The sequence below is a fragment of the Oncorhynchus keta genome, chromosome 1 (assembly GCF_023373465.1).
Source record: "Oncorhynchus keta strain PuntledgeMale-10-30-2019 chromosome 1, Oket_V2, whole genome shotgun sequence".
Taxonomy (NCBI): domain Eukaryota; kingdom Metazoa; phylum Chordata; class Actinopteri; order Salmoniformes; family Salmonidae; genus Oncorhynchus; species Oncorhynchus keta.
The window spans coordinates 37,945,553-37,972,737 of NC_068421.1; the positions used below are offsets into that span (position 1 = coordinate 37,945,553).

The 27,185-nt window shown below is 41.5% G+C and overlaps 1 protein-coding gene across 2 annotated transcripts; it reads right to left on the bottom strand.

The window, feature by feature from the left end:
• Positions 1–1,897: 1,897 nt before the first annotated feature.
• On the bottom strand, positions 1,898–27,185 carry LOC118384503 (zinc finger FYVE domain-containing protein 1-like). 2 transcript variants are annotated; one of them, XM_035771109.1, is made up of 11 exons: positions 27,002–27,185; positions 8,729–9,233; positions 8,169–8,389; positions 7,830–7,936; positions 7,139–7,247; positions 6,805–6,902; positions 6,492–6,609; positions 5,961–6,131; positions 5,444–5,633; positions 4,849–4,947; positions 1,898–4,596 (listed from the first exon to the last, which is right to left on the bottom strand). In XM_035771109.1, the coding sequence occupies exons 1-11, from the start codon at positions 27,116–27,118 to the stop codon at positions 4,364–4,366; spliced, it is 1,968 nt and encodes a 655-aa protein (XP_035627002.1). In that variant the 5' UTR covers positions 27,119–27,185; the 3' UTR covers positions 1,898–4,363. The 2 variants fall into 2 exon arrangements, with proteins under 2 accessions (XP_035627002.1, XP_035626993.1); XM_035771100.1 differs by having other exon boundaries at positions 4,849–4,956.

Consider the following 27,185-nt stretch of genomic DNA (forward strand, 5'->3'; position numbering starts at 1 on the left):
ATGGTGGTCCGATAGTCTAGGATTGTGAGAACAAATATTAAGATGCACAACATTTATTCCACGGGACAAAACTAGGTCCAGAGTATGACTGTGGCAGTGAGTAGGTCCGGAGACATGTTGGAGTCGATGATGGCTCCGAAGGCCAGAGTGGGCCTGTGGACTTTTCCATGTGAATAGTAAAGTCATCAAAAATTTGAATATTATCTGCCATGACTACAAGGTCCGATAGGAATTCAGGGAACTCTGTGAGGAATGCTGTATACGGCTCAGGAGGCCTGTAAACAGTAGCCATAAAAAGTGATTGAGTAGGCTGCATAGATTTCATGACCAGAAACTCAAAAGACGAAAATGTCGGAGGTTTTTTGTAAATTGAAAGTTGCTATCATAAATGTTAGCAACACCTCCACCTTTGCGGGATGCGCAGGGATATGGTCACTAGTGTAAAAAGGAGGTGAGGCCTCATTTAACACAGTAAATCCTCTGAATGTTTTATCCTAACATCGTGGATAACAATATCCCTATACTCGCCAGTTTTTGCCAGCAAACATCTTCAGATTAGCCTTAACTTCTGTAGCCCTGCCCCCTGGTAAACAGTGTATGATCGCTTTATGATTCTTATTAAGTCTAATACTGCGGGTAATGGAGTGGCCAATGACTAGGGTTTTCAATTTGTCAGAGCTTATGGTGGGAGCCTTCGACGTCTCAGAACCTGTAACGGGAGGAGTAGAGACCAGAGAAGGCTCAGCCTCTCACTCCGACTTGCTGCTTAATGGGGAGAACCGGTTGAAAGTTTCTGTCGGCTGAATAAGCAACACCGGTTGAGCATTCCTACAGCATTTCCCTCCAGAAGCCATGAGAAAGTTGTCCGGCTGCGGGGACTGTGCGAGGGGATTTATACTACTATTTGTACTTACTGGTGGCACAGACGCTGTTTCATCCTTTCCTACATTGAAATTACCCTTGCCTAACGATTACGTCTGAAGCTGGGCTTGCAGCACAGCTATCCTCGCCGTAAGGCGATCGTTCTCTGGTATATTATGAGTACAGCGACTGCAATTAGAAGGCATCGTGTTAATCTTACTACTTAGCTTCGGCTGGTGAAGGTTCTGACAAACCACGTCCAGATAAAGCGTCCGGAGTGAAAAACTTGAATGAAAAAAAGTTGAGCGAGGGAAAAACAAAAAATATAAACGGTAATTAAAAAGTAAAGTTGTCAGGTAGCAAAGTAAGGTTAGCAACAAAATGCACAGCAGCACGTAAACAAGTCTACAAGTTGTGACTGGAAATGACGTGAAGTTATCTTCGGTCTCTTTGTTACTTCTCTGATTAATGCCCTCCTTGCCTGGTCCATGAGTTTTGGTGTGCGGCCGTCTCTTGGCAGGTTTGTGGTTTTTTCAATTTTTTCATGGAATTACTGGAGCTCCGTGGGATGTTCAAAGTTTCTGATATTTCTTTTATAACCCAACCCTGATCTGTACTTCTCCACAACTTTGTCCCTGACCTGTTTGGAGAGCTCCTTGGTCTTCATAGTGCCGCTTGCTTGGTGGTGGCCCTTGCTTAGTGGTGTTGCAGAATCTTGGGCTGAGATCATGTGACAAATCATGTGCACACAGGTGGACTTCAACTAATTATGAGACTTCTGAAGGTAGTTGGTTGCACCAGATCTTATTTAGGGGCTTCTTAGCAAAGTTTTCAGTTTTTCTATTTTTTGAAACAAGTTCATTTCACTTCAACAATTGACTATTTTGTGTCTCTCCATTACATCAAATCCAAATAAAAATCCATTTAAATTACAGGTTGTAATGCAACAAAATAGGAAAAACACCAAGGGGTGTGAATACTTTAGCAAGGCACTGTACGTTATTGTGAGAAGAAAACTGGTCACACACGGGTTGAATTGTATTTCAACATACCTCTTTATTTAGGTTGATAGGATGACATTGACATAATGACGTTGATTCAAATATACCATTTTAATATCAACATTTAAACAAGATAAAAATAAAAAAAATAAAACATCTAATCAAATATGAAATTCTACTTAATTTCAACCACAAAACATATACTGTATATGGAATACAGGATGTGGAATTTTCAACGCACTTTCAACATAAACATATTTCTGATGATTATGTTGTAATTCAATTGATGTAACAACCTGTTAGTCAGGTTAAGTAATTGTATTTAAGTTTAACCCTAATTTCAATGTTTACTATGCTGGTTGTAATGAGATGAACAGTACTGGTTGATGACTTTTTGGAAATCCAAATGTGTTTTCCACATACATTCCACGTCACAATAGGTTGACAAATGACGTTGATTCAACCAGTGCCCAGTGGGATCAGGTAATTAAAATTCACAAAAGACTGATTTAAAAAAAAAAATATCAAGATTGTCATATACCCAGAATCTCATAGTATATACGCATTGCATAAAACAACAATTGGTTATGACTATACAGAAGGCAAGTATTACAGGATCCAGTGCTCGATAAAGAGAATAAAATCTGATGGAGAAATTAAATTGCCTTTTTAATTCGGCTAACATCAATAGCTAACATCAACAGTCACATCAATGGATACATGATAGACGATATTACTGCAAATGCAAATAATCTGTGCTTTACATAAGCAAGCGATTCAGTTTGAGATTTCTTCCAACAATTACACTAGCTAATAATTAAACTGGTTGTTTGGATCCTGGATGCCTGATAACAGTTCCATCATGCCATGTTCCTGTTGCTGTCCGAATCATCTCGTCTTTATCTCAACTTGCACATTATTTCCCCTTGCTTCCAGACAAGCATATATTTTGGTATAGCGGGGTTAATATAAACCTCGCTGTCTGCCTGTCCAACCTTGGAAACAATGTTTAACTCTTCAATTTCTCTGTGACCAGACGAGACAACTTTTTCTGAGCTAGGCGAAATCACGCATATGCCAATAGAAAACAGCTCAAACGAAAATGTAGCTAGTGTACGGTCATTCCAGGTTCAATGTTTGACTTGACTGAGCTGAAGTTGGCTAGCGAGTGACACGAAAGTTATCCTGCTTGCATAGCAACCATTTTGTTTAGTAGAACTGATGACCATCCTGTTGCATAGCAACTATGCAAGAATATTTAACGACTAGGTCGCATCTGTAGCAACATGACCAAAATAACCAGATTTTTGTCCGCACTATATCTCCTGGTAGAATAAGGTCATTTTATGAATTTACTTATCAAATAAAGTCAATGAAAATATGTAATTCATTGTTATTTTAATATGTTGGTAACAGATTTCTAAAAACAATAAGGTGCGCAAAGCAGTGCTGTATCATGAATAGTCAGTCACAGGCAAATAAGTCGACTCCGTTCTAGCGTCGGGCCAAACAACGCCATTTACCTTTGACCTTATTCATGATACAGCACTGCCTCTTGTGCCTTTTCACTAACTAAACCCTCAGTATTCATTAAAAATAATGTGCTTGTTTCAAAACATCAATGGATCGCAAAAGTGCCCACCTGTTAAGATACTATACCCCTTTCACACTAGTGAGCCAAGCCCAGCAGTACTGTCCTGGTTAATAATCCACTCTAGTTGCTGGAACCATGCTGGAAAGGACAAAGGACAAAGGACAAAGGAAAATACATGAGCCAGCACAGTATGGATGGGGTCAGCAAGACGGTGTGAAAAGGGGCCCTAATGTCAACTGGAATGTCTGCATGTCACATATTTATTCATTTTCCTGCCTTGTGCATCAACTCAAAACCATGGCACACTGTCCGAGATCGCATTCAGGGAGGAAGAGCATGTTGTGATGTCACTTCATGTGTCTCCTCTGTCAGGTTACAGGGCTGTTATACTCCTTGGTGGGGTCTGAGGCAAAGGCTTGGCTGGCCACTACAAGCCCACAGCCGAATTAAAACCTAACCTAACTCATCAATGTTCAGCCACTCCCAACAGGTAAGAATAATATTAAGATTCTTCCCGGCTGCAAGTAGAGATCTGTGTGCAAACAGAAAAGTTGTCGGGCTAATGTCTTTCAGTGCAAACAGTGGGTTGTTTGAAGGAGGTTTACTCAGTCATTTACAACTGTTGCAGCTTTCCAGTTGTCAGAAGTCCAGTTCTTGATCCCGCTAGGTAAGTTCTTGGTTTTTAGGCAGTCTATATCAGATGAGGCAGTCCCATGTTTTGAGTGCTTCTTCAGCACATCACACTCGAGTGCCTTCCTTCCCTATAGGGCAGGGGTCACCTGGATTGGGTATTTTTCTCTTAAAAAGGTCAGTGGCTCATGGTGCATAGAGAGACAGAGATAAGCCGTGGCATCTCACTAGATTTCAGATACCTAGTAGCACAGTATCCTTGGTCTCTGCCCTGACCTCAAAGGCTGCCCTTGTGGCTGGCACAGTCGTCACAGACGCGGACAGGGTGGTCCCAGCCACGGGAGGGCACTGGGCGGCTCTTTGAGGAGCAACTGCTGCAGACACCCTGGCCACATGCCCGGCAGTGGTGCTTGGACATACTGGGGGTGAAGGCTTTTCTGCACTTATGGCACTGCACGATCTGCTGGTCGGGGATCCAGTAGTCAGGCCGGGCCACTCCCTTCACAAAGCCTGGAACATGGAGGAGAGCGAGATACATAAATAGCTGTTTATTGACAGTCAGAGCAGAGGATAAAGACTATAATCTTGTGAATATAATATTAAATGTTAGATCTTGTGGATTTCTGTCTGTATGCGGTAAAATGTCTATGGTACCTGGTGTGAAGTTTTTTTCCCAAGTGTTTTTGTGAATACACGGAGACATTTATACTAACTAGCTTTATTTGTGATGCTTTTCTCAAACACGACACTAGCCGTACTCACACAGAGGATAGTCCACTGCAGTGGTGACCATGTCTAGAGTAGACTGGGCCACCTCTGTCAACCTGCGGGCCATCATCCCCCGCGGCTCCACCACAGACACCACAGACACTACAGGACACGGAGAGGGACCAACAGAGCCATCAGGATCACTGGAAAACATGTTATTTTAACCTCTATTTGACTAGGAAGTCCCTTGAGAGGTGTAGTCTTTCGAGGGAGACATGAATGAACACTTACTATTTACATCAAACACCTTGGTTGTCTCCCAAACTGAACCCTATTCTCTTTGCTAGTGTACTACTTTTGGCCAGAGCCCAATGGGTCCAAGTAAGTCAAGTAAGATGGTGAGTCTTCGACGAGTAAGCATTGTCCGAGCCAGAATGGCCGCCCTCGGTCAATAGTTCAGTATAAAAAGGAACTGGGTACCATTTAGAACGCGTCCCTCATTCATTGTCGCATTCATTCATTACAAAATAATAATAATACATTTGACTAAAAACTGACCCTGAATCAGACTAAGTTGGAGGTAGCGTCAGGTTTTACATTAACATCCATGGCCCAACACTGATCCTAAAACATTAGCTGGCATCCTGACCCTGGTTGGTGGTGTCGGTCCCTCCCTGGCGGTGGCAGGTATCACAGACCCGGACGGGGGTGCTTCCCCAGCCCCTCTCGGGTACGGGCATGCTGTGGGTGGAGCAGGCCTGGCAGAAGCCCTCGCCACACCAACGACAGTGGTGCTTCCTCTCTGCCTGCTCAAAGGGCTTCTTACAGCAGTGACACATCTGGGGGACAGGCACAGAGCACAATAATGATTAGAATGTCAAGAGCCAGTAGTCAAAACTATACACTCACAACCATACCAAACAACTCTGTTCAGTGCCACATTTGAGAATTAAAACAGCCATTTGTTGGTTTTACTCACTATAATGATGATATATTGGGTTTAGAATTAATGCAGCGTCCTTTTGGTATTTGGGCACTGGGTCGATCACCTTAATAAAAACAGCTACTCTTAGGGCTCTGCTATCTGTTCAAAAAGCCTGTGAGTGTGTTGCTGGTCGAGATGCCGTGTTTGCTGGTTAGATCATGCTGTGAGAGTGATGACTCACGGTGATGTCCGTGTTGGGTCTCCAATAGAGCGGGGCCACCTGGTCAGTGAGCCAGGACGTGACAGCCTTGGTGGGGCCCGTGCTGTACTCCGACACAGATTGGATCACAACGTTCATCCCATCCAGCACCCTCTGCGCCGCATTCTGGTGGTCTGTCAGGAAGGCCTCAGACTGGACAGAGAGAGCAACGGTCAGAAGGAGAGGGAGGTCATCTTTGAATGTATTTGATATCTATGTTGGCAGTGTGTATTCATCCATTCATAATTGATGATGATGACCATGAACCATTGAAGTACAGTGTGCAGTGTTGTTGTTGCCAGTGCAAGTAACATTATCTTTATTAACCTTTGATAGCGGACATACTTTGAAAGTTAAATATATGCCAGACACTTTGCATATAAATTCCAACCAGTTCAGTCGCAAATGCCCCTAAACATTCTCACTGACACTTCAATTGAGCTTGAGTGACTGTTTGTCTGCAGTTCCTGCCAGTACAATCAGGGGTGTTTAGGACCAGGCGGCTCAGCTCACCCCCTCCCAGACGTGTTTGACATCGGGCCGCACCACGCCGCTCTCAGGGTCCTGGTTGCCCAGCCAGTACTGACGGCTGCGGTAGATGATGCCACAGCTGCCACACTCCAGGACATACCTGGCAGGGCAGGTGCACCGTGGAGAGAGTGGAAGGAAATATATAGTGCATTGGCTTAGATGGCAGAGTGGATTCTATGTATCTGTGAATAACTGGTACTTCATTGACTGGCTGGTTGAAAGGGACATCTTTAATACCATCAAAAAGTAAGTGTGTGTGTGTCTGCAAAGAGTCCAGATTACTTCAACAACTCACCCAGACCAGGCGTACTTTGCCAACCCAAACCAGGGGTTGTCTGTGGAGGCTGAGGTTTTAGGAATGACAATAACCTCCCTGCCACCCTCATAGCACCGCTGTGTGGGTAGAACCAGATCAGGGAGAGAGCACACAACGTATGATTAATGCTAGCTTCATACCCTTGGTTCATGCATTTGCTACTACGACAAACATCCTTATATCATATATAGAAGAATACTTTCTTGTCCATTTTCTTTTCAGATCACATTAACAAGTCTATATTGCTTCCAACCCAACTAAATGTATCTTTCTCTCTTACGTCCCATCACAGACCATATGTGAAATGCCTTACCTTGCAGATGAGGACCTTGTTGTTGTACTGGTGAGCGTACTGACACAGTCCGTCTGCCAGGTGAGGGACTCTGTCTCTGAGATGGTTCATCCCGTTCTTACAGCGGATACTGAGGGGAAAGAAAACAAGGACAATGAATCCATCCATCACATACTTAACATCTCTGATCACCTGCCATGTTGGCGGATGGCCAAAAGGCGTCGCTCCTTTTCTCCTAGCGGCACAAGATGTTAGACGTGCATCATAACATAATTTATAACGGTGACCAACAAGGCTTCATACTCAAGCAGTGAGAGTCTGTTAAACCAATGTCTATTTCTGGATATGAACACCAATCAGTATGTTTAGGGAAAATTCAGCTTCTGATCTAGCTCAAATTTCCCAAGTTGAAGAAGACGCTGTACATCATGAAAACTCGTGGATATGTATGATATACATAGGACAAACAGACTTTTATGCTTCCTTTGTGGCAACCCATCTGGGAGGGACACATATCCTAGCACTACTTGCTCACGTGGAGCAGGTGTATACACATCAGTGCACACTGTAGCAAAACATGGAAAATGGTTTGCAATGAAAACGAGAGCTTCAATTGGACAAATGCAGGTTAGTCCCTCCCCATTTAGTTTTGATTCATGCGATAAAGTTATTCTGAGCAGATACATGCAGCAGATGCAGGGAAGTCACTTACTTGCAGCTGAGGCAGACTGAAGAGCAGGTGAAGTATTCGTCAGGGAAGAAGGAGTAGAGGGGGATTTTGTTGTCTAAGATCTCCCCACAGAACCTGTCACTCAGGGCCTGGAGAGGAGAGGAGAAGGAGAGAGAGGTGAGGCCCAGGGGATGGAAGGGGAGGAGCCAAGCAGGGTCATGAGGTCAAAACAAACAAAACAAACATTCATTGGTTGGTTTTGGAAAGGCCTATTTACCCAGACAAGCACATAATTCCCATGAACATTAGCTAGTACCAGCATTACCTGTCTATCAAACAAATGAATTATGCAACAATGCAAAAAGATAAACACACACAGACCTGCAGTGCGCTGAAGACGATGGCCGGTTGGCGGGGCGATCGTGTGGCAGTGTTCCTGACTTGCTGGCGTACAGCCTCCAGGAGCAGAGAGTAGTTGGTCGGTGGAGTGATGGTCTGAGTGCCCACGTACTGCACTGAGCTGAAGGCCTCTGTACCCAGGCCCAGGTCATGGAAGCGCCTCTGGAGCTGAGTGTCTGCATAGCCAGGGACATCTATTCGCTCTGTGGGGACAAAGTAGGACAACGTCATGGGTTGAGTCACACACTTTAGTAGTTGTATCTGTGGGTGTCTCACCCAGTGTAATGGCTGGGTGTGATTCTGAATTTAAATAGTATGTTAGCGTGTTGTTGTTCAATTACTTTTTTTATTGAATGTTATTTATCCCCAAGGTGCAATTACTTTGGGCAAATGAGTCTGAAACAACAACATGACAGCATAATCTAACCATTCCACAATGTGTTGTCTAACACAACTCATGAGCAAATTGTTGTGTAACGCATGTATAGAAACATATGATTGCATGTGGTGCATGTTAGTGACTGGGCCTCTCCTGTACATACCATGGCCCAGTAGCTGGGTGTGGGTGGTCTCCTGGAACACGATGACCGCCGGCCCCAGGGAGGAGAGGGGAACGTCCATGCCACAGCGGCTGGAGAGGGCGCGCAGCTCGGGGGTGAAGTGCTTCAGGTAGGCCCCTGAGGCACTGCTTAGGAACTGGAACATGTCGTTGTGCAGCCTCTCGGCCCGCGTGCGGTACACCACCACGTCCGATACGGCCAGCACCTTCAGAAGCAGACGCATGCGCTGGTTCTGGTTGGCCGCCGCCCCCAGCAGGCCCTCTGTGTCCAGAGCCACCAGGCCCAGCCCGGGGTCAAAGGCGGCCCACACGCCCACTGTGCAGGAGCTGGGGGACTTGGAGGTGTAGAATACGGTATCCGCGCCAAACAGGATGTGGTTGAGGGTGTGGGACTTGCCGTCGCCCGTGTTGCCGAAGATGGAGAGGACCTTGACGCCCAGCATGTCCCCGCAGCCCAGCCTCTCCAGGAACTGAGCCTCATCATGGACCTGGGTTAATGGTGTAGAGGATGGGAGATCAAGTTATGTTAGTTAGCTATAGGATGTTATGTTGTCAAATACATGTCAAATTACTTTTCCTTTAGGAGCAATTTAGGCTTACTTATGTGGTTGTTGTGTTGTGGATATAGTTTGTCTATCTTTATTCCACTTAATGTGAACACTAGAGGGCACTATATCGATTTGGGTCATGGGTTACATGTATAGGCAGACAGGTAACCAGGAAGTATGGAAGCAGATAGGTATGGAGAGAATACATGCAGATGTAATTGTCGTAGGCGCATATTTTAGTTCCAATGTGTTAATGGTGAGCAGGGTAAGAACAACCACATAAATAGGACAAAATGGCTCCTACGTTAGCATTTGGCCTAACAATTATGTTATCAAAGGTAACTTTACACTGACAAGTAGTCTCAGGGCTCAACCTTACCCTTATTCATGACTCAAATTGCATTTCATTACAATGAGTCATTGAACATCCCCTTTATCCTTGTGAGGAAAAATGTCCCGATGCTCCGATGATACCCAAATCCTCTGTCTAAATGTCCCGATTCTCCGATGATACCCAAATCCTCTGTCTAAATGTCCCGATTCTCCGATGATACCCAAATCCTCTGTCTAAATGTCCCGATTCTCCGATGATACCCAAATCCTCTGTCTAAATGTCCCGATGCTCCGATGATACCCAAATCCTCTGTCTAAATGTCCCGATGCTCCGATGATACCCAAATCCTGTCTAAATGTCCCGATTCTCCGGTGATACCCAAATCCTCTGTCTAAATGTCCCGATGCTCCGATGATACCCAAATCCTCTGTCTAAATGTCCCGATTCTTCGATGATACCCAAATCCTCTGTCTAAATGTCCCGATGCTCCGATGATACCCAAATCCTCTGTCTAAATGTCCCGATGCTCCGATGATACCCAAATCCTCTGTCTAAATGTCCCGATGCTCCGATGATACCCAAATCCTGTCTAAATGTCCCGATTCTCCGGTGATACCCAAATCCTCTGTCTAAATGTCCCGATGCTCCGATGATACCCAAATCCTCTGTCTAAATGTCCCGATTCTTCGATGATACCCAAATCCTCTGTCTAAATGTCCCGATGCTCCGATGATACCCAAATCCTCTGTCTAAATGTCCCGATTCTTCGATGATACCCAAATCCTCTGTCTAAATGTCCCGATGCTCCGATGATACCCAAATCCTCTGTCTAAATGCAAATACACCTTACACGCGTTGCAGTTTTTTGAAACATTTGTAATTGGAACTTAACATTCATATAAGCGAGCAATAATTTTCCTTATTCAAAAGATACTTACTGTATGCAGTTTACAGGGCTCTACAGGTATAACAATTTGAATCGCATATGCAACTAATTGTTTTGCTGTGCGACCTGGAATTTGAATTTAAGACCATCAGTGCACCTAGAAAAAACATCACCCAGATGAAAATGGTTGCAATGATTACTTCACTGTACCGCAGCCCAGGTGCCATGCCTGTCATTCTTGCACCATTACTACAAAGAAAACGTCTTGGTACTTAAAATATTTGTCTTTGCGTTCCTAATTTCTTTGTGTGCTCCTGCATTTTTCAACAGGCACACACGTGCTCCCTGTAAAAAAGGTCAGCGTGGAGCCCTGGTTGAGGAAAGTTTATTTTAATGTTTGTGACCCCCTTTTATTTAGTTGTCTTTTTTGCTGTTGAAGCGGGGAATAGGGGTTACAGGTACAAAAAAACAAAGAAATGCATATAATGATCACCACAACCTGTTGCATCCCTCAGTCCCCCATCCCTCCTCCCGTATCTTCCCTCCCCAACCAGAAACCATGCCTCCCACACCAGCAGTGCTGCCTGCCAGCGGTAATCTTCTACGATTCATTGAGAGATTCAAGGGGCTATTATCATTAAGTAACATAACCGATTCAAAGCATTGAATATTTAAATTAGATATATTTTTCCCTTTGCCTTAGAAGCATATAACTGCAGGGCACTCCCATATCATATGAAGGAATGTGCTTACCTGGTGTAGGGGACACAGTGAACAGTTGGGGCCAATTTCAACGTTAAACGTTTCCTTGGCGTTAAATACAGTCTGTGAACAAACTTAAAATGTATAAGTTGATGGTTCGGTTTACGGGATGCAAAGGTCATATTTATCCATATTCTATTCCAGTTAAAGGGTTGTCCAGATTCAATTAGATCTGTGGACCATACTTTAATGGCTATCCCAGAATGACCTTTCCAAAAGTTGCTTCTATATATTTTAGAGATCAGTCCTTTCAGGAGCCCAGATCATTTATTTATAAATCCCATCATTGGATGGTTCAGTAGTTGGATTTCCAAAGGGATTCCATAGGAAAAAAAGGAGTTGCCTGATAATGTGTATTTATCTTTTACATTTTGGAATGTTCTCAAACCCTTGCTGCCCATGATATCAGTAAGGGTATGGGGACTCCACATTTGGACCATTGGGGGATAACAAGACATTATTGTGAAATATTGGAGTATGGGCATGCCATTTTGATTCCCAGTTACATTGCTTTTCAATAATAAGCCTTGAGGGTAGTTTTCATTATTTAAGGGATACTGTATATCAGTGAAGACCACTTCTTCCAGGGTAATAGGAGACACCATATTTCTCTCTATACTTAGCCAGGGGGGCAGAAGAATTATGTCTAAACCAATTTAGGATGGGGAGGAAATACAATTTAAAGTTTGGTTCGGAGAGTCCTCCTACGTCTTTCCCTTTTTGTAAATTGTTTTATTTTATCCTGAGTCATTTACATTACCATATACACTAACGTTCAAAAGTTTGGGGTCACTTAGAAATGTCCATGTTTTTGAAAGAAAAGCTCATTTTTTGTCCATTAAAATAACATCAAATTGATCAGAAATACAGTGTAGATAGACATGGTTAATGTTTTAAAATGACCATTGTAGCTGGAAATGGCAGATTTTTTAAATGGAATATCTACATAGGCGTACAGAGGCCCATTATCAGCAACCATCACTCCTGTGTTCCAATGGCACGTTGTGTTAGCTAATCCAAGTTCATCATTTTAAAAAGGCCAATTGATCATTAGATAACCATTTTGCAATTATGTTAACACAGCTGAAAACTGTTGTTCTGATTAAAGAAGCAATAAAACTGGCCTTCTTTAGACGAGTTGAGTATCTGGAGCAAGCAGCATTTGTGGATTCGATTACAAGCTCAAAATGGCCAAAAACAAATAACTTTCTTCTGAAGCTGCCAAGAAATTGCCAAGAAACTTAAGTTCTCGTAAAACACTGTGTACTACTCCCTTCACAGAATAGCGCAAACTGGCTCTAACCAGAATAGAAAGAGGAGTGGAAGGCCCCGGTGAACAACTGAGCAAGAGGCTTAATTAAATAGTACCCACAAAACACCAGTCTCAATGTCAACAGTGAAGAGGCGACTTCGGGATGCTGGCCTTCTAGGCATAGTTCCCCTGTCCAGTGTCTGTGTTCTTTTGCCCATCTTAATCTTTTCTTTTTATTGTCCAGTCTGAGATATGGCTTTTTCTTTGCAACTGACTAGAAAGCCAGCATCCCAGAGTCGCCTCTTCACTGTTGACATTGAGACTGGTGTTTTGTGGATACTATTTAATGAAGCTGCCAGTTGAGGACTTGTGAGGCGTCTGTTTCTCAAACTAGACACTAATGTACTTGTCCTCTTGCCCAGTTGTGCACTGGGGCCTCCCACTCTTCTTTCTATTCTGGTTAGGGTCGGTTTGCACTGTACAAGACCTTCAGTTTCTTGGCAATTTATCACATGGAATATCCTTCAATTTGGTGTCACAAACTGTATGATTGATTTTGCCTGTGGAGCTTTCCAGTGAGGGTCTGCGAGGAAAACCGGTAGCGCATTTTATGAAAATTCCTGTCTGACCAAGAGGACAAGGACCCAGCCAGACCAGACCCTTACTGTGAACTGCACAGGGGAGACATCATCTGTGAACAATTGAGGGACATATCTTCTTGAAATTCAGTAAGTCAATTTAAAAAAAATTGTATACAAATTCAAATAAATTATGGAAACCTAATTAAGGTGAGTAACACATAAAAAGGTACCCATAGTCTTATAGGAGAAGGCTATTCACTAGTCTTATGAGAAGACGGTACCATGGAAAACCCCACTGACAGCTGTCTGTAGGCATTTATAAGAGAGGTGTCTATCTGGTCTACAGCCATTACTAATAGCATGTGGTCTTATTATATATGTATGTGAAAGATACATGTGGTGCATAAGAAGTAACGACAGAGAATCATTGAAGATGCACATGGGGTAATACGGGAGATTATCGAGTGTGTTTGGGAATAGTACTAAGTGAATGTTGAAGTTGTGTGAGTGTGTAAAGGACGTGTTTAGTTTAGTTTAGTTTATTTTATTTTTACAGGGACATTGCACATTAATCAACGTTTCAGTAAAAGTGCCGGTTTTAGCCAGCCGGCTAATTTTCAACCGCAGTCCCTGGGCAGGTTATTAAAAACAATTACAATATAGACAATAGCACCATAGACACAGCAACATAGCAACATAGGACAAGCAAGACATAGCATACAGACAGAGCAACATAGAACAAAAAGCAGCAAGACAAAATTCATAAAAGCAACAAAGTGTTTCCATACCTCACAAGCTACAGACAACATGGAAAGCGGCAACACACAGCTAGGGACCATGTTCACAAATCTGATTGACCTTTAGCCATGTCTTGAAGCATTTTGTGAAAGTGTGATATGTGGTGCAGTTATGTGTGTCTGATGGCAGTGTATTCCAGACATGGGAAGCTCTCACAGAGAATGCAGATTTACTAAAGGTGCTTTTCCTTAGGGGAACTATACAGTCACCTCTCATGGCAGACCTTGTGGATCTGCTGCCATATGTCTGGGTTTTCTGTTTAACAAAAATATTGAGTGGAGGGGGAGCCAGGCCATTAAGGATCTTGAATACAATACATGCGTCGGTGTATTGCACAAGATTTTCCCAACTCAAGAGCTCATGTTTTCTAAGGATGTGACAATGATGATGGCTATTGGGCTTCCTATCAAGCACTTTGAGAGCCTGTTTGTAGACAGACTGAATAGGTTTTAATGTTGTACAGCAAGCTTGGGCCCAACTAGTCAAGCAGTATGTTAAGTGGGGGAGTATCATAGATTTGAAGTACAGTTTTGCTACCTCTGTAGTCAAACAATTTCGTATAAATCGGAAATTAGCTTGATTGAATTTAGTTATTTGAATGACCTTTTTCACATGCTTTTTAAAAGAGAGGTTGGAATCAAGTATGATGCCAAGGTACTTAAAATCGGATACCACCTGGAGCTTCTCCCCTGACACATAGACATCTGGCTCAGTAGCATCTGTTGCCCTCTTTGTGAAGAAAATGCAAACAGTTTAACATTGAGATGCAAACACGAGTCACTGAGCCACTTTGTAACCTGGACCATTACAGTAGTGAGTTCTTGTGCAGCTTGTTGTTTGCTCTTTGCATGCACATATATCACTGTATCATCTGCATACATTTGAACTTCAGACCCAGTACAGACAGAAGGCAGATCATTAATGTACAGGCTGAACAAGAGGGGCCCCAGTATTGACCCTTGGGGCACGCCCACATCATAGCTACGAGTGGGCGACAGCTCATTGCTCACTCTGACACACTGAGTTCTGCCTTCAAGGTATGATTTTATCCATCTCAAGGCATCAGGGGAAAAGTTGAACTTGGACAATTTTGTGATGAGAATCTCATGGTTAACAGTATCAAAAGCCTTCCTTAGGTCCAGAAACACAGCCCCAACAGCACCCCCTTTGTCCATCTTGGACTTCACATTTTCCAGAAGAAAGCAGTTGGCCGTTTCTGTGGAGTGTTTCGCTCTAAAGCCAAACTGCATGGAGTGTAATGTGAAAGGGCTGTTGTTGAGGTGGACAATCAGTTGTTCTGCTACACACTTTTCAACAACCTTTGACACCACAGGTAGTATACTAATGGGCCTGTAGTTACTCACGTCAGCAGGGTCGCCTGATTTAAAGATGGCCGTTATTATGGCCGACTTCCATACCCTTGGAAACACACCGAGACCAATAGATGTGTTGGTGACCTTAGTAATGGGGCCAATGAGTGACTCTTTGTAGTTTTTAAGAAAGGTGGAGTCCATCCCAAACACATCTTTGGCTTTAGAGTTCTTTAGTGAGCTAATCACCTTGTTCACCTTTGACTCAGAAACCTCCCTTATGATGAAGACAGGTTGAGTGTCATTCACTAGCACTGAGCCCAAGAAATCAGTGGAGGGGTTCTGTGTCAGTAACCTGACAGAGTCAATAAAGTAGGAATTGAAGGCTGTTGCTATTTCAACTGCATCCTGTGTTAGATTGTTATTCACCATGATTTCTAGTCTTTTTCCAGTGTTACTATGGTCTTTCCCTGTTAACTTTTTTAGATTCTCCCATATCAATTTAGAATTTCCCTTTGCTTCACCAATTATGTTAATAAAAAAGTTTGCCTTGGCCTGTCTGATTTCTTTTATCACCTTATTTCTCAACATGGTAAACCTACGTCTGTCATGCTCTAATTTAGATTTTAGGGCTGTTTTTAGAGCATAATCTCGTTCTTTCATCAATTTCCAGATTTCTCCATTTAGCCAAGGAAGAGTGCTCTTTTGGCCAGGTTTGGATTTGATTTTCTTTAGGAAGCCATTTATTGTAGTCTGGATTGTGGATAGAAAAACCTGACTATCAGCTTCCACGTCTGTATAGGACAAGAGATCATTCCAGTTTATTCCCTTAATTGCTTTTTCAAAATAGTTTAATTCACTCTTAGGTATTCTGAGTTGATCCGGCTTTCTAACAGTAGAGAGGTTAAACCTGCTCTTAGACAGCTTTCTGGCTATAAGTGTCAGATTATGATCAGACAGCCCAGTAACCATATTGAATGATTTAGTCACTCTCTCTGGTTTATTACTGAACACCAAATCAATATGTGTTTTAGAGCAACAAGTCACCCTGGTTGGCCCTTTAACTAGCTGTGTAAGGTCAAAGGTATTAGTGATCCGTTTGAGGGTTTTCCTACAACACTTGTCTTCATAATTAATGTTAATCTCCCATTAAGATGACCTCTTTCCCAAAATCACATTCCCTAAGCATGGTATTAAACTGATCAAAAACCACACTTTTGGTGGAAGGTGGCCTATACATTCCAATGAGGGTAAAAGACATTTGGGGAGACAGTGTAACGTTCAGGCCGATACATTCTAGTTCATTATCACATGACCACTCAATTTGTTTACATCGGATATGTTCTTTAATGTAAATCATCACACCCCCTCCCTCCTCTTACTTCAATCCTGTCTCTCCTGAAAACATTGAAGCCAGGCACAATCAAAGCAGAATATGGAGAGTGTTTATGGAGCCATGTCTCTGAGAGGCAGAGAAAGTCAAGGTTGGAGTCTGTGAGTAGATGTTGAATTTGATCACTTTTTGGAATGACACTACGAATGTTCAAGTGCCCCCCTAGTAGTCCCTTGGGCTTAGCTCGTGGGTCCCAGATGACTCGAGAGTGATTGACACATTGAAAAAAGTTAAAATTTCGATGTTTTCTGACGGCTGGGTTTAGGCCGTTTTGTTTCGTTTTGATTCGGGGCAGTTCGGTAGCGCAATTAACAATCCCTCCCGCCTGCACTGGATGAGGGGAACTAATTAAAATAGCTTGCGTACCAGAAGCAGAGTCAGGGATCGCATATAGCGACTCTGGTATGTTTGAAGAGTCCAAATCTATCCTGGAGCCGGGTGAGTCGAGAGAAACCATAGGACCATAGCACTCACCCACCTCCACAGCGGCGACGACCAGTGGACGAGGCCTTCCACCGCTCTCCACTCCGGTGCGTATCACTGGCTCGGTGATATTGGGCCCAGGATTGAGTTGTACATCCCCGGAGAGCAGGAGGGTAGTGAACAGGTAGTTTAACAGTTTCCGATAAATGTTGGACTTGTGTTTGTTACGCCTAAGCGGTTCAGTAGAATAAGGAGCGAGGTAGACTTGGCCATTATTCATAACATTATGGTATGCTGTGTACTGTCCGCTCCCGTGGAACAGTGAACCAATGTGTTTGGTGTTGATATTCTCCGGTAGTAGACTGATTGTGTCATCCCAGCAAGGACGCACTGAGATTATCAGTAGAGCAGCTACATAACTGACAGTCATGGCAGAGTACTGGAGATAAAACGCATTATTGCGCTTTAACTCTTTGCATGAGTTACTTAACTGGGATCGGCGTACACCTGATGGTTTAGATAAAATTACAGCATTCGAATGAGAAGCAGCACCTGCCGTATGAAGAGTATAATGGGTTACTAGAGATAAAGTAACATATGAACAAAAACATAAAGAGTGTAATAAAAGTTTACTAGAGATAAAGTAACATATGAAGAGTATAATGGTTTACTAGAGATAAAGTAACATATGAAGAGTATAATGGTTTACTAGAGATAAAGTAACATATGAAGAGTATAATGGGTTACTAGAGATAAAGTAACATATGAAGAGTATAATGGTTTACTAGAGATAAAGTAACATATGAAGAGGTGTTATAATGGGGGTTTTTTACTAGAGATAAAGTAACATAGGATGCAAGAGTATAATGGTTTACTATTGTGCACATGGGGTGGTGTGGATGTAAAAACTTAGAGATAAAGTAACATATGAAGAAGTATAATGGGTTACTAGAGATAAAGTAACATATGAAGAGTATAATGGGTTACTAGAGATAAAGTAACATATGAAGAGTATAATGGGTTACTAGAGATAAAGTAACATATGAAGAGTATAATGGTTTACTAGAGATGTAACATATGAAGAGTATAATAGGTTACTAGAGATAAAGTAACATATGAAGAGTATAATGGGTTACTAGAGATAAAGTAACATATGAAGAGTATAATGGTTTACTAGAGATAAACATATGAAGAGTATAATGGGTTACTAGAGATAAAGTAACATATGAAGAGTATAATGGGTTACTAGAGATAAAGTAACATATGAAGAGTATAATGGTTTACTAGAGATAAAGTAACATATGAAGAGTATAATGGGTTACTAGAGATAAAGTAACATATGAAGAGTATAATGGTTTACTAGAGATAAACATATGAAGAGTATAATGGGTTACTAGAGATAAAGTAACATATGAAGAGTATAATGGGTTACTAGAGATAAACATATGAAGAGTATAATGGGTTACTAGAGATAAAGTAACATATGAAGAGTATAATGGGTTACTAGAGATAAAGTAACATATGAAGAGTATAATGGGTTACTAGAGATAAACATATGAAGAGTATAATGGGTTACTAGAGATAAAGTAACATATGAAGAGTATAATGGGTTACTAGAGATAAAGTAACATATGAAGAGTATAATGGGTTACTAGAGATAAAGTAACATATGAAGAGTATAATGGTTTACTAGAGATCTGATGAAGTAACAATAGAAAAAAAGCCTAATAATATTCAACTTGCACACCACCCGTAAACGTACGTATGTGGTCTAAAATGTATTAAGAGAAATTAATAGTATAATGGGATACTAGATTTGATAAAGTAACAATGTATCAATGCATCATGGGTTACTAGAGTTTAACTTGATAGGTAGAGACTTAGTATGGACAGAGCATGCCATCTATAGGGGACTGATAGACAGTGCCAGCCCAGTTATTGTGAAAGTTGATCCCAGAAAGAGACTCTAGTCTCGAAATAAAAAAGAAAGCTCCCTCCAAAATGTATCTCTTCCCTTCTGAATTGGCAGATGTATTTTATAAACTCAGCGCATTACATGATTAATCTTGATAAAGTAACAATGTATCAATGCATCAGGGTTAGCCTAGAGTTTAAGCGTTGGACTAGTAGAGAAGGTTGCAAGTTCAAATGCCGATCTGACAGGGTACAAATCTGTTGTTCTGCCCTGAACAGGCAGTTAACCCAGAAAGTTCCTAGTCCGTAAAATTGAAAATAAAATATTCTTCCCTTCTGACTTGCCAGATGTAAAATAAAGGTTAAAAAATAAATAAATAAAAAACATTAATACACGTGAAGCAAAAAGTGAATATCCAACAGAAATTGGTAATAAATATTAAGAGGTAACATTGTTATGGTAGACTAAAATTAAAAACAATGGAGAAAGTTATCATGTTTGTTTTGTTTTAAACCTTGCAATAGGGGGAAAAGCAGAACATTGAGAGTGATCCAAGTGTATTAACAGTAGTGATTGAGAAGGTCTTCCTATTGAGAAGAAGGGAGTCCTAGTCGAGGGAAACAGATATGGAGACTAGTGAAAGTAACAAAGTGAATGTTGATTGGCTGTCTGATAGCACTCTAATAATGCAATGTCTTAGTAATTTGAAGAAATAATGTTTCAATACAAGGTCACATGATGAACAGAGGGATTGAGCATTGGGATTGATATTAAATTAGAGGCCGTCATCTGGTGTTTGGGTTAGAGATGTTTCCTGTGAAACAGATAGCCGTCAGTACTCACTGAACTCAAACAGGCTGTAAGGGACTCAGTGGGACTTTTGGAACAGAGGTATGAATCATTGAATAAGATACGTTTTTGACCATTTCCAAAGTATTATTACTCAATTATACAGTTTGGGTAACACAAATGATTTAAGCAAGAAGGTAATGTCATCTAAAAAATATTCTGTTTCCATTATGTGAAACTGTGTCCAGAATTGAAGTAGATCCAATCAAATGTTTTTAGTACTGAATATTGAGCTGATAAGCCAGCACCAACTCTTTGAAGGTCCTAGCATATTTGTTAAACAGGTTTCATATTTTGACTAGTTGGGTTTACAGGGACATATGTCAATGCAACAGGTCAAAAAGATAAGGTTACAAAACAGGGGCTCTGGGATTGTTTACTTTAGAAGGTGGCTGCTCCGCTTAACGGGACACTGTCATCTGACATGTCTGAAGTATGCATTCTGTATATGCATGGTTTTATCAAGACTTCATGACAAAGACGCAGTAAACTCAAATAAGATTACGATTTTTTTAGGACTGATTAACATGTGTAAACTAAGTGCATGTTTATTTTCTTGTGAGACCATATGCTGGTGCGGTTGGCCCTGGGTTCCTCCTAATGCAAGACAATGCTAGACCTCATGTGGCTGGAGTGTGTCAGCAGTTCCTGCAAGAGGAAGGCATTGATGCTATGGACTGGCCCGCCCGTTCCCCAGACCTGAATCCAATTGAGCACATCTGGGACATCATGTCTCGCTCCATCCACCAACGCCACGTTGCACCACAGACTGTCCAGGAGTTGGCGGATGATTTAGTCCAGGTCTGGGAGGAGATCCCTCAGGAGACCATCCGCCACCTCATCAGGAGCATGCCCAGGCGTTGTAGGGAGGTCATACAGGCATGTGGAGGCCACACACACTACTGAGCCTCATTTAGACTTGTTTTAAGGACATTACATCAAAGTTGGATTAGCCTGTAGTGTGGTTTTCCACTTTAATTTTGAGTGTGACTCCAAATCCAGACCTCCATGGGTTGATAAATTTGATTTCCATTGATAATTTTTGTGTGATTGTTATTGTCAGCACATTCAACTATGTAAAGAAAAAAGTATTTAATAAGAATATTTCATTCATTCAGATCTAGGATGTTATTTTAGTGTTCCCTTTATTTTTTTGAGCAGTGTATTTGTTAGTGGTGTTAATACTGATTTATTGTGTGGGGTCTTTATTTTTAGTGGATTTTTCACAGGTTAGAAAGGATGCACCTTAAAGGGCACACAAAGGCCATTTTCTGACGCGTCTATTGTCAGAGTTTTGGCTGCACACATGTAAATGATCTTGATAAGAAATGTACTGAAAAACCCAATGTAAACCTGGTACACAAAATGTTTGTAATGTTAAATAATGTCTGAAGTACAGGGAAAGAAAAGGGAAAGAAACACTCACTGAATGGGATTGAATGACCTCAGACCTCAGTTCTGACTTTCTGGTGAGGCCTGAGCACCCTCACTAGAAAGACCAGAGACATTTAAATGGGCTATGTAAACATTAATAACGAGGAAGAAGTTTAGAATGTAGCAATAGCCCTGTGTGTGATTCAGACCACGAGAAGGACAGAGAGAGTGCGCTCCCCCTGAATGAGGGACACTTGTCTCTAGTCTATTTTACCATTACCTTATGGGATACAATTATTTCCTTGTTTTTTTGGGACACATGAATCACGATGTGAGTCATGTGTCTAAATGGGGAATAACTAGTCCCCTGGGGCCCCTTTGGAAATATGCAAATAGATTTTCTTCACATGCCTGCAACTAAAATAAAGATATTTTGTTAATGGTTGACAGTTACTCCAAATGGACTTAAGTTTTCCCCCCTCGAGTGATATATGAAGAAGCGTATCGAGTGATATATGAAGAAGTGTATTGCTGTTCTTGTTTTGTTTGCTTTTGTCTTGTGTCAATACCAATCTCACCAGATTGGGTCTGCTGGATGGTCTGGATTTCTCCCTAAGGACTGGCCCTTTAAACTCCCTGACCCTGTAACTCCGCAGTGAGATCGTCAAGATGATAGGGGAGTGTAAGCCATTTTGGGAGGGGAACAATGGTTTCCCCTGTGTGTCGTTATTCTCATTGATATTTGTCTTCGACATTTGTGTTAAGAATATTGGAAGCAGTAATCATTTGTCATACAGTGAATCATTTGTCTGGATTTCATGAATCAGAAATGCCCTAAACCAAAACTGTTGTTCTGGTCTGTCCTCTCTCTCGGTTATGGCAAAGGTGACCACAGATGGTATCTAGATGCATGGAAGGGATACTGGAGCCGACCCCCACGACATTGGGGGACCTAACAGCATAGGTGGGAGTCCCCTCGATGTCCAGGGGATCACAAATTGAATGTAGGATTTTGTAGTAATGAAACATTGAAAAAGCCATCAGCTCTTTTACGAGACACTGAAATTTGAAGTTGGCAGTAGTGAGTGTAGTGGTCAGACACGCTCTTATGTCGAATTTCTATTTTCTTAAAGAAACTCGGGTTGTAGATAGTAGTATGAAATAGATTTGTGAGAATGATTTACACCTGTGACTATAAAGTGTACTATTTTGCCTTAGGAATATGTGCTCGTCGGGAATCAATGAAGTTGTAATCAGAGACTATATGCTGGAGAGCCTTGGTTGCGTGTGGATTGTAGTTATTCATATTAGATTTGTCCCACATGTCATTCCTGTCTGTCCCAATAACCAGATGGAATTCAGCTAATTCTAACAATATGCTGTTCAGAGAATGAGAATTTAAAAAACGTAGGATCATATTAATTTGGAGCGTACACATGAATAAAAGGGCATTTTCTTTCCATTGTGGATACATTTTAAGGAAAGTGATTATGCCTTCTTGGTCTTCCCCTTTACACAAGATGGTTTCTCATGTATCATTATGATTATACACCTTAACTTTTGTTTGGGGATGATGAAAAATCAGCCACTTTGTACAAATGGTTCTTTATTCTATGAGCCCTTTTGGAGCAGGTGTGTTTCTCGGAGCATTGATAGAACTACATGGTTTCTTGCTAGGATACCAAGACACCCAGAACGTTTAATAGGACAGTTTAGGCATTTCAAATTCACCCCTTCCTGGACTCTACAAGATGTGTCAAGTTGGCTGGATGTCCTTCGGGTGGTGGACCATTCTTGATACACATGGGAAACCGTTGAGCGTGAAAAACCCAGCAGCGTTGCAGTTCTTGACTCACTCAAACCGGTGCGCCTGGCACCTACGTCCATGCCCCGTTCAAAGAAACTTAAATATTGTGTCTTGCCAATTCACACTCTGAACGGCACACCATGTCTTGTCTCAAGGCTTAAAATGCCTTCTTTAATTTGTGGATTTAATAAGTGACATCAATAAGGGATCAAAGCTTTCAACTGGATTAATCTGGTCAGTTGATGTCATGGAAAGAGTAAGTGTTCCTAATATTTTGAACACTCAGTGTATGTGCTTTTGAATAATTTAATCATCTAGTGTGGAGGTTGACGGGAGAAGAATAACAAAACCAGCTGATGTTGCCAATCATTTTGCAGATTTTCTTTTACAAAGAAAATGAATTTACTGAGTGATAACGGAAACACTCATTCTTCCAAACAAGCTATTGTCCAATGGATTGATGATCATATTATGACCAAGATCAACTGCTATTTTAGCCTATAAATGGTGTCAGTAGAGGAGGTGTTAAACCTATTGAAGTCATTAACCGCTGGAAAATCTACAGGTTATGATTTTATGGATTTAAAAAAACTGCTATGCTGCTCCCCAGATTGCAGCTCCACTGAAATAGATATTTAATTGGTCACTGGAAAATGCATGGAAGCATGCTAAACTGTGTACAATCCCGAAAGAAAGCAAAGAACCCATTACTCCTGCTAATAGTCGACCAATTAGTCTACTCCTTTCACTAAGTAATATATTGGAGGGTATTGTGAGTAGACATATGGGAGTACATGAAAAATAGTCATCTGATTACAGCGAAACAGCATGCTTATCGCAAAAACCATTCCACTGCATTGGTTGACATGACTGACAAGTGGCTCCTTGCTATGGATAATGGCAGGTTTGTGGGTGTACTATTTTTAGATTTTAATGCAGCATTTGATTTAGTGGATCATTCAATAATTTTGACAAAATTATTGCATTATGGGTTTAAGAAGGCAGCATTGAATTGAGTACAGTCAAATCTAACTGACAGGAACACAGTATGCCAACACAGTATGGGGTACAATTAAGTATGGGGAAGTACAAATTGAGGAAGAGGCAGAAACCAAACTACTAGGGGTGCAGCTAAACAACTGCTTATCATCATGGTGGTTTCAAATAATTCATCTATGTAATAAAACAAATTAAAACTGCATGCATGATCGGAACCATGGCTAAATAATTACCGGGAAAGATTCTTAAGCAAACAACCCAAGCATTCATTGGGAGTCAGGTGAACTATTGTTCTGTGGTCAAACAACCCAATAATTAATTTGGAGTCAGATGGACTACTGTCCTGTGGTCTGGGGAAATGCATCAGAACGTTACATTAGGAGGGAGCAGATTGCTCAGAACAAAGCAGCAAGGATTGATTTAAGGTGGAGATATGGTTATTATGTTGTAGTCATGCTCAATGCTCTTGGTTGGTCATAAATCAACAAGATAATTGAAAAAAATATGCTTATTTTATTTCACAAAGTACACCACTTAAAACGGCCAAACTATTCACACCAGTATTCAGTTGGTAAGAGGCAGACATTCAGTAAATGCTAGGAATAGATTGTCCACCATCTGTGTTATCCAGACAGAAAAGAGAAATCGGCAAAATAGCATTTTGATTTAGAGCAATAAAGAAATGGAATCATTTATCTGAGCAAACCAGAAACATTTCAGAATATAAATGTAAACAATACTTTATAACCATTTAAATAAAATACATTGGAAGGTATGGTAGATGAAGGAATCAATCTATCTTTTCAGACTGTTAAAGTATTTATCTGGTCAATATGTCAGTGTATTATATCTGTTTGTAACAGTGTGTTATGTGAAAATGTGATCGTATTATAAATTGTATTTGAATGTTTAGGGACTCTTGGAAGATTAGTCCAAATGAAGACTAAAAGAGATCCTAATAAAATAAAATCAATCTATTCTATGTACAAAAAACATGAAGATGTATTTGTAAAAACACCACCCCCAAACAAGACCACTTCCTCCCCTCCAATTTCCGCTACCAACAACCAAGGCTACACTTCCTCCCCTCCAATTTCCACTTCAAACAACCAAGACTACACTCCCCCCCCTCCAATTTCCTCTTCAAACAACAAAGACTACACTTCCTCCCTCCAATTTCCGCTTCAAACAACCAAGACTACACTTCCTCCCCTCCAATTTCCACTTCAAATAACCAAGACTACACTTCCTCCCCTCAAATTTCCGCTTCAAACAACAAAGACTACACTTCCTCCCCTCCAATTTCCGCTTCAAACTACCCCAATGGAGCATAACTGGGAAGGAAGTTTAGGACCTCGGATGGGTGCTGATGGCTGTGCGTTTCATAATGCATAGTGCATCTTTCGTAATCTAAAGATTTGTTCTCCTACATGTGAAAGTTAAGTTCCATAGGTTTCCAAAACGGTATTGCACACTGGATTATTAATGTTTCTAAATGTTAAAACAAAGCGTTGGGATTGTAGTTCATTGATCCAGCTGTGGTCCTGATAGTTCAGTTGAGAACTCAAGGGCTGGGTAGCTAGCCATAGACCCTTGGACTCTCGAGAGCTTGGCTCAACCCTACAAGGGAGTTAATTAGCTTCAGTCAAGACTTGTGTGGCTAGCTGCTTTCTGGAGCTCCCAATTGTATTGGGTGTTGCTCCCAATTGTATTGGGTTGCACAAAAACAGTACACGGAAAGCCAGAAGTTAAAAACGATTCCCTTTCAACTTACAGTGCCGGTGGGCAGGATGGTTGATCATTATGATGGGGGAATTTGAGACAGAATATCTGAAGAATCGTATTACTAAACAGACTTTCCAAACGTGGAACCACTTTACTTTGACATGAGGTAAGCAGAGAAAAAGTGAGTCTGCAACAGACCCACGTTTGGAAAGTCTGTTTAATAATATGATCATTTAAATATTTTGTCTCAAATACCCCCCAGTCATAATGACCAACCATCATGCCCACCGGTACAGTAAATCAATGTGTAATTGTACTTAACTTCTGGCTTCCCGCAGACTGTTTTTGTGCAACGTGTATGTAAATACACCCGGGTTGCTAAAAGCAGCTAGAGTGTGGCGTTTGCACAGCCTGATTCATTGGGGACTTTCCTGAAAGGAAACTGAAACAAGGCCAGTCATGACAGACCATAGAGATAGATAGAGGACTAATATTCATATCTACGCCATTATAGCGTCTGTGACAGCATGGGCAGCGCAATTGAGGCTACAACCCATAGGAATCCCAACCCAGTTGACTACTTTAAAATTGTGGAAGCCCTCAATGGCGCTGCCCATGCCAAAACTGCCTTTTGGTCACTAGAGGCCTCTTTAATTCTCTATGTGACAGACATCAAGGTATAATACTCCTGCCCTTTTGAAAACAACCATCTTTAACGTTAAGTATGACTAGCTAGTCAAAGTTACATGGCTAAGTTAGATCATTCTTATCAAGTTAGCTGCGTGTCGACCATTTCAACAAAAATGTATACAAAATACTAGCCAGGGTTCCCGAGTGGCGCAGCGGTCTAAGGCACTGCATCTCAGTGTTAGAGGCGTCACTACAGACCCTGGTTCGATCCCGAGCTGTATCACAACATAGTGCGGCGCACAATTGGCCCAGCGTCGTCTGTGTTATGGGAAGGTTTGGCCGGCATTGTAAAATAATTTGATATTTAACTGCCGAGTTAAATAAAGGTTAAATATTATTTTAACAATAAATATATGTTCATTGTCTACCGTAGCAAGGTAAGGTTCGACGAGGCCCATGTCAACATAACGAGTAACGTTAACGATAGCTAACTAACACCGTAGTTGGCTGTTACTTGTGCAAGACAGGATGGCAACGTGACATATTTAATTTTGTTAACACAAATATGAAAGCTGGCTAATGTTACCCTTTGGCCAACCAGTGTGGACTTTGTTTTCATTCTTCCTAGCCAGTTAACGTTAGTTGCGTGCTAGCAAACCGACGTCGTTACCTGCAGATTTTCTTGTTCATCAACCAAAAGAAAACTCCGACCATTTTCCGGGTGATCTTCTGTTTTTATGTGACAAAGCGATACCTCCTCCATTTCTTTCATCAGTACTTGGGACATTGTTATTAAACCATCCCTGGTAATAGAAACTTCCCCCACTCCCGAAAACAACAATACAACACATGGT